The sequence below is a fragment of the Sesamum indicum genome, linkage group LG5 (genome assembly GCF_000512975.1).
Source record: "Sesamum indicum cultivar Zhongzhi No. 13 linkage group LG5, S_indicum_v1.0, whole genome shotgun sequence".
In the NCBI taxonomy this organism is placed as follows: Eukaryota; Viridiplantae; Streptophyta; class Magnoliopsida; order Lamiales; family Pedaliaceae; genus Sesamum; species Sesamum indicum.
The window spans coordinates 3,141,396-3,147,793 of record NC_026149.1 but is presented as its reverse complement, the minus strand read 5'-3'; the positions used below and the strand labels follow the sequence as shown (position 1 = coordinate 3,147,793).

The 6,398-nt window shown below is 35.4% G+C and overlaps 1 protein-coding gene across 2 annotated transcripts; it reads right to left on the bottom strand.

The window, feature by feature from the left end:
- Nucleotides 20-4,731, bottom strand: LOC105161834 (inactive protein kinase SELMODRAFT_444075). Of its 2 annotated transcripts, XM_011079654.2 has the most exons (9): nt 4,299-4,731; nt 3,843-4,211; nt 3,063-3,217; nt 2,867-2,961; nt 1,741-2,732; nt 1,359-1,519; nt 1,033-1,257; nt 348-497; nt 20-226 (listed from the first exon to the last, which is right to left on the bottom strand). In XM_011079654.2, exons 2-9 carry the CDS (start codon nt 3,988-3,990, stop codon nt 176-178), a joined length of 1,977 nt encoding a protein of 658 aa, XP_011077956.1. In that variant the 5' UTR covers nt 3,991-4,211; nt 4,299-4,731; the 3' UTR covers nt 20-175. The 2 variants fall into 2 exon arrangements, with proteins under 2 accessions (XP_011077956.1, XP_020549748.1); XM_020694089.1 differs by lacking the exon at nt 4,299-4,731 and having other exon boundaries at nt 3,843-4,290.

Below are 6,398 nucleotides of genomic sequence, written 5' to 3'. Positions count from 1 at the left end.
TACTTTTTTCTTTACTAGAATTCCTTTTGTCATGACAATAAATGAAAAACATCATGAATCAAAACAATCTCCTACTTCTATAATCTGTAATGTAGGCTATACACCAAATTCCATTCAAGAACATCTCACCATTTCTTCTCCCCTTGAGCTATCATCCAACCCCATAACCCAAATTTCAAGATTTTGATCTCATAATGAGAGTGTCACCTTCCAACATCCTAAGTACCTAGTAAACAAATAAAAAGATCATAAGTGGCATCCTCAAAAATTTCTCTTATATTGTACATAGTTCTTGATCTCAATCAGTTTGGATGAATTAATGGTAATTTTTATTTAACTTTTTGTACCTGAGACATTCGAGGTCTTGAGTCAGGGTCTCGTTGCAGGCATAATGAAGCACAATGTAGCACCGTCTCAACCTCTTTCTCTGAGTAGCAATTCATTAAGGATGGATCAACGAGCTTGGAAAGGGCATTCTCTTTGAGCAATGGGCGTGCCTGCTCCATAGGAAAATAGAAGTAACGGTTCCATTAGGTGTTGCAGGAAAGAAGTAAAACGTGTACACAGGTAACAAACAAAATCGAAACATAAGAATACACAGACTTGTGCGTTACTCCTACGACCACCACCGACCAAGTTTCCTCTTATTAAGGATAGAACAACCATACAGTACAAATAAGGGTTAATTGCATTTTATTCCACGTGAAACACTAATAGGCCCAAAATCCCTTGAAGAAAAAAAAGAAGACAATACTTTTAAAAATGAAGTTCACAGTCTCCTGCATCAAAGGGTCGTGTTGCCCTTTTCTCTGAATGGCATGAATACGACATGCTAGTTTGCTTCTGGTAGAGATATTGAGTTCCACAAGAATGCAAAACGATGATGATAAATCAGATATGAGGAAAAACTAGAGAAAAACAACGTGTTGGCTTAATTACCTTTATGATCCTCTTGCAACAAGACAAAACAAAAAGAGAAAATTAAAATATGCATATAAGTGCTAGCATATGAAGGGATTTTCTCAATCATACCCATTCTGTGAGGCATTGCTCGCCCTTGGGCCGGTATATATCCACGGCTTTCCTACCGGTTACTAGCTCCACCAATACCACGCCGAAAGAGTATACATCAGCTTTTTCACTGATTTGGCCAGTTTGCGCATATTCTGGAGCTAAGTATCCAAATGTCCCAATTATCCTAGTCTCTACACTTGAATTTCCATCCGCCTGCAACCTTGCTAGTCCAAAGTCTCCAACCTTTTCTCGACAAAGGAAACATTAGAAGGAAGTTTCATTAGATGTAAACTTAATCCAACAAAGACTATTGGAATAATGTAAAAAGGACATGTATGACGTACTAATGGCTCAAAATCATGAGTAAGGAGAATGTTGTTTGGCCGCATGTCACGATGGACTACACATCCAACTCTACACTCCTCGTGGAGATATCTCAACCCTCGGGCAGCTCCAACTGCAATCTTTTGGCGTGCAGCCCAGTCCAGTGGATGTAGATTTCGCCCTGCAATTTGAATGAACCCATTCAATTCAAAGAAAATGTACTATCTAGTTTTAAATCATGAAATGGCGTCAGTTTATGTTACTGATTGAGAACTATAAATATATATAATATATGTGCGTGTGTGTGTGTGTGTGTCTGAGACTTATTCTAGTATCCTGTTTCTGATAATTATTCTTGATTGAAAGTGCATATAAAGGAATGATATAGTATCTGAAAAATACCATATAAATGGGAATCCAATGAACCATTGCAGATGTATTCATAAACGAGCAACCTTCTTCTATCCTCCACACAATATCCAATCAGCATTACAACATTACGGTGCTGTGCACAGCTCAGGGCCTGCACTTCCGAGCAAAATTCTCGGTCACCCTGAGAACTAGCCAACTTATGTTGCTTCACAGCTATAACCTGACCATCGGGTAAAACTCCACGGTGTACAGAACCATATCCACCCTCAGCCAAAAAATTAGCCTCTGAAAATCCATTTGTGGCTTGTTCGAGCTCAGTGTATGAGAACAGCTTTGGAGGCTTTCCAAAGCACGGTGTTTTGTGCTGACATACTGAACAAAGTGGAGGAGGGTCCGAGGGCGCCTTCTTGTTTAAAGATATCATCTCTCTCACATTCTTGCAAGAATCTGGACCTGTATCTTTTGAACCTCCTTCAAGTGCTTTACAAAGTTCAGAAAAATGGTAGGTTTCGGACATAGAATTCCCCGTTTTACTGACAGATCTCAGTAAACCTTCTTTTAAAAGTTTGGGTCCTTCATCAGCAGAACTCAGATTGTCTTCCATCCATTGCTGGGAAGACATACTTGTTGAAAGGGAGCTTAGATTATCACTGTCCGACTCAGAGTCAGATTCATCAAAGCCATAGTCTAGCAATGACAGTGGTAAAATCTGCTTCACCTTCGGTTCCCAATTAATTCCAGACATGAATTTTGGAGAGGTGAACATGTCTAAGCTTGATATGGAGGATATCCTGTCCGGGCTGCTTGTCGGAGTCACATTTGGAACCTTAATAGCATGCAACAGGTCAAAGTCATCCTTGAGACGTTTGGTCGATGATGATTTTGAAAATGGAAGCACCTCAGTTTCCGTCCTTCTTTGTTCTGTCAAGTTTAACCGAAGAACCTTTGGCTCAGAATTTTTAACTACTATAACATTGCATTCAAGCTGCTCCATGCAAAAGTTTGCTTCCTTTTTCATTCGTCTGTCAAGTAATAACCAAAAAAAGTAAAAGTTTATCATATAAGTAAACCACTGTAAATGTTTGTAGAGACAGAATGCTGTATCTTGAACAGATTCAATTATAAGAAAAAACAAAAACTATGTTATGTATATTACTTGTCCAGTATGACCCACTGTGTTTGAGCTCTCCGGGCTTCAGAAGCCACTACTCCATCTTTAGACCCATAAACTACTTTCATCTTCACCCTTACCTACAAACAATATCATTGCTAGTCTGTTACAAATGATAAATGTCTAGATGTCAGCAACCAAAGAAATAGAACTACTAGAGCATGAGACATCAATATAGCACCTTGTCCGGATCATAAATATCTTGCAGATGGCGCATCATCCGGTTGCATATATTTGTAATGTAGTCCTTCTGTTCTGAAATTGTTCCCTGCATGAATCTCCAGTATCCAGCTGTGCAATCACTACGGAAGTTCGGAAAACCCCACAGGTGTTTACCTAATTAAAACAGTTGAGTAGTTTACATAAATGAACGAAGAACAATGAAAATGCTATACTGGACTTCCGAACTCGATAGGCACAGGTATGTGACATTCGTACAACCAATAATCTTCGCTGGTAGATCCACAGTTACACAATTTCAATTAATTTGCTAAAGCAATTAACTTATTTCTGGACTTCTCATGGCACTCAGTTTAACTTGTTTCACTATGAGTACAATACAGTTGCAGCCGATTCCTTTATGCCCACATGTCACGATAACATAGAACTGCCGTGATATTCCAATAGATGAATACCACAAAATGTGTTTCCCATTGTTGCCAAGAAGAAACAATGGCAAATCAAATTAGCAGTACGTATAAATTATGCACTTCCTCTAGTATATTGATTATGCCTCGTATGCATCGCACCTCTGAGGAAATTTTGAGCTATCACAGAGCACAAGCCTTGTCATAGAGCAGATATTTATATCTTTAAGCAAACAATTGAAGCAACATAAGCAGCATGCCTGGACTTGATACACATTTCCATGTCAACATTCAAGGGAAATCATTGTCATAACAAAAACCAACAATTATCTGCAGAGTAAAGGTGAAACTAAAACAGAAAAAAGATATGTTACCTGAATTATGACTTGGTATGACCACCAGCAGCCTAACAGAGTCCCCTGGCTGAACCACATTGGTTAAAGCCCATGTTAAAGCAGTTCTTGAAATCTCCTTAGAAGCCTTAACAGCAACAACAACACTACTCTTTTGCATCATACTCATCTCAAATAGAACAAGAATCCACCCCCTCCTCAAACAACAGCTTCAAATCATCAAATTCATCAAGCCCTTTTCATCCAACTTCAGTTTCTTGCTCAAAACATACTTCCAAGAATCAAGAATCTTGATTTCCCAAAAGGGTCTCCCTCAAAGTGTGTGAATTGGCACTTCAATGCTCCACAATGAACAAAGCCACCATACAGAGTTAATAAACTGCCTCCTAACTATTCAATTATTAGAATCAGCTCAAGAATTTCAAAGTTAGGCAGAAACAGGGCCAAGAACCAGCAAAAAAGAGAAAACCAACTCACCCGTTAGACTAATAAGAAAGAGATCATCAAGAAAGTCAATAACTGAAAGCGATTTTTATAGAACAGTTCCTGTGGGAAATGTGACACCAAAACAGTAACCCAAAAAGTTGTATGGATTTTAGCTATCAACCTCAAAAAAGATGCTAAATTTGCGCCAAAGGCCTGCAGTTTGTTTGTTACAGACTTGTCTTTTTACGTGGCAAAAGATTTCAACCAAGAAATCAAACTGCGCAGAGGACATCAGAGTGAAAGGCATTGAAGATATTAGGAAAAAAACAACAAAAGAAATGCTCGGATTGAAACGAGAAAGGGAAAGTAGAACAAACTTGGAGGGCCATAGCCCAAAAGTTTGAAGTTTCAGTACGTCCATAGAGCCCACAAGACGCATAACAACAAACAGATTCGGTATCAACAGAAGCTTTCTCTCTCCACAAAATAATATTATCATGCTTTCTCTCTCCCCATGTATATATATAGAAATTGTATGGAGGGATAATGGCTCTTTAGAAAAGGACATTTTATTCAAAGGGCTCGCTCCAAGAATCTGCTGACCTTGTCTCGGTGCTGAATTGGCATGCTCTTGATTCATATCAACTAGCTGTATGCCTGTATCAAGGTTATTAGCTGTATGCCTGTATCAACTATCATATTTGATTGAAACAAGTATGATGCTGCTACATACCAAGATTTGGTGTTTGCAAGTTATAGTGAATGTTGTAAATGAGAGTAGTAAAAGTTGATAATAAAAGTGAAAGGTGGAAAGAAATTGAAATTGATGTGTAGGAAAATAATTTAATATTTATAATTTTGTTAATAAATTGTAGAAGTAATATAAAATTATTAATAATATTTTACGGCTCAAAAGTAGAAATTTGTAAATTCCAAAAATAAACAGGGCCAAGCGATTTGTTGAAGCTGTGGAATGTAAATATACATAAGCCGGTGAGCATTTCGCCTTGTTCATGAGAATAATTGAAGGAGAAAAAGTGAAATTACGTTTCTCGTTATATTATCTATAATAGACACATTCAATGATTATCTATACTATACATAATTAAAGAGGAATCTTTTAATACTACGAGCATAACTATTTTTTCATACAGTTTTTTTCTCTCTCCAACATTATACGCCATCATCTTCTTTTATCAACAAATTTTCATAAATTAAATATTTATATTAATTTATTACTTTATATATACATTTAGGTATTTCTTATTTACAAAAATGAATACTAAATTTTATATAAATATTTTATTTATATAATTTTTAAAAATTACTTATAAACATATAGTATAGTAGCCCTTTGTGTTGAAATGCCATCACAACATTTGAAACTGAGAGAGAGGTGGCAAAATGTGCAGAGACTTTTACAGGCTATTTTTGGTTATTTAATATTTAGTCCTCGTATTATCTTATTATAGTGTTGTAGTCCCTCAAATGTCTTCTTGATATTTTATTATAAGTATTAGGTAATAATATTCTCTCAAATCCCACGAGCTAAAGAAAATTTTGCCTTTCTATAAGATAGAGCTGTTGAGTGCTTTTATGTATTTGTGAGTGTTTGGCTAAATTTATTTAAAAATGTTATACATTTATGATATGTCAAATCTTATTTTAAAACTATTTTGATATATTACAATATAATGCCGTTTCTAAAATATTAGGAGTGATAAATTTATAATCAATTAATAAGCAAGAGTCGCAGAAAAGAATAATAATTTTTTTTAATTTGTTTGGTATAATTGAAAGGGGAGTATATCTTAAATATTTCTACTTGTTTGGTACGAGAAGAGCAGATTGAGAAGAAAAGACTATTTTTTATAATTTTACTGAATAGCATTTCTCTTTGTTTTGTATTAGAAAATAAATAAATTAAAACTATACTAATATAATTTTAGTATATAAAAAAATTAAAAAATCTTAATAATGAAAATATTGATCAAACAAGAATACAGATATTTTATTAATAAAATAGTTATCATTGACTTTGAAGCAATAGTTTTTAAATGATTTTGTTATTTTTCTCCGACGATTACGTATAATATTATCAGCGAAAATGAAAAAAAAATTGGAGAAAAATTATACGGAATATGGAGGACA

What these genes read in the sequence shown, in the direction of transcription:
- LOC105161834 (XM_011079654.2), bottom strand. Translation starts at nt 3,990, where the DNA reads ATGAGTATGATGCAAAAGAGTAGTGTTGTTGTTGCTGTTAAGGCTTCT. An exon ending in AGCAATGCCTCACAGAATGG is followed by an intron (nt 498 to 1,032) that starts GTATGATTGAGA and finishes CCTATGGAGCAG; the next exon opens with GCACGCCCATTGCTCAAAGA. An exon ending in CAAGACCTCGAATGTCTCAG is followed by an intron (nt 227 to 347) that starts GTACAAAAAGTT and finishes TTTGTTTACTAG; the next exon opens with GTACTTAGGATGTTGGAAGG.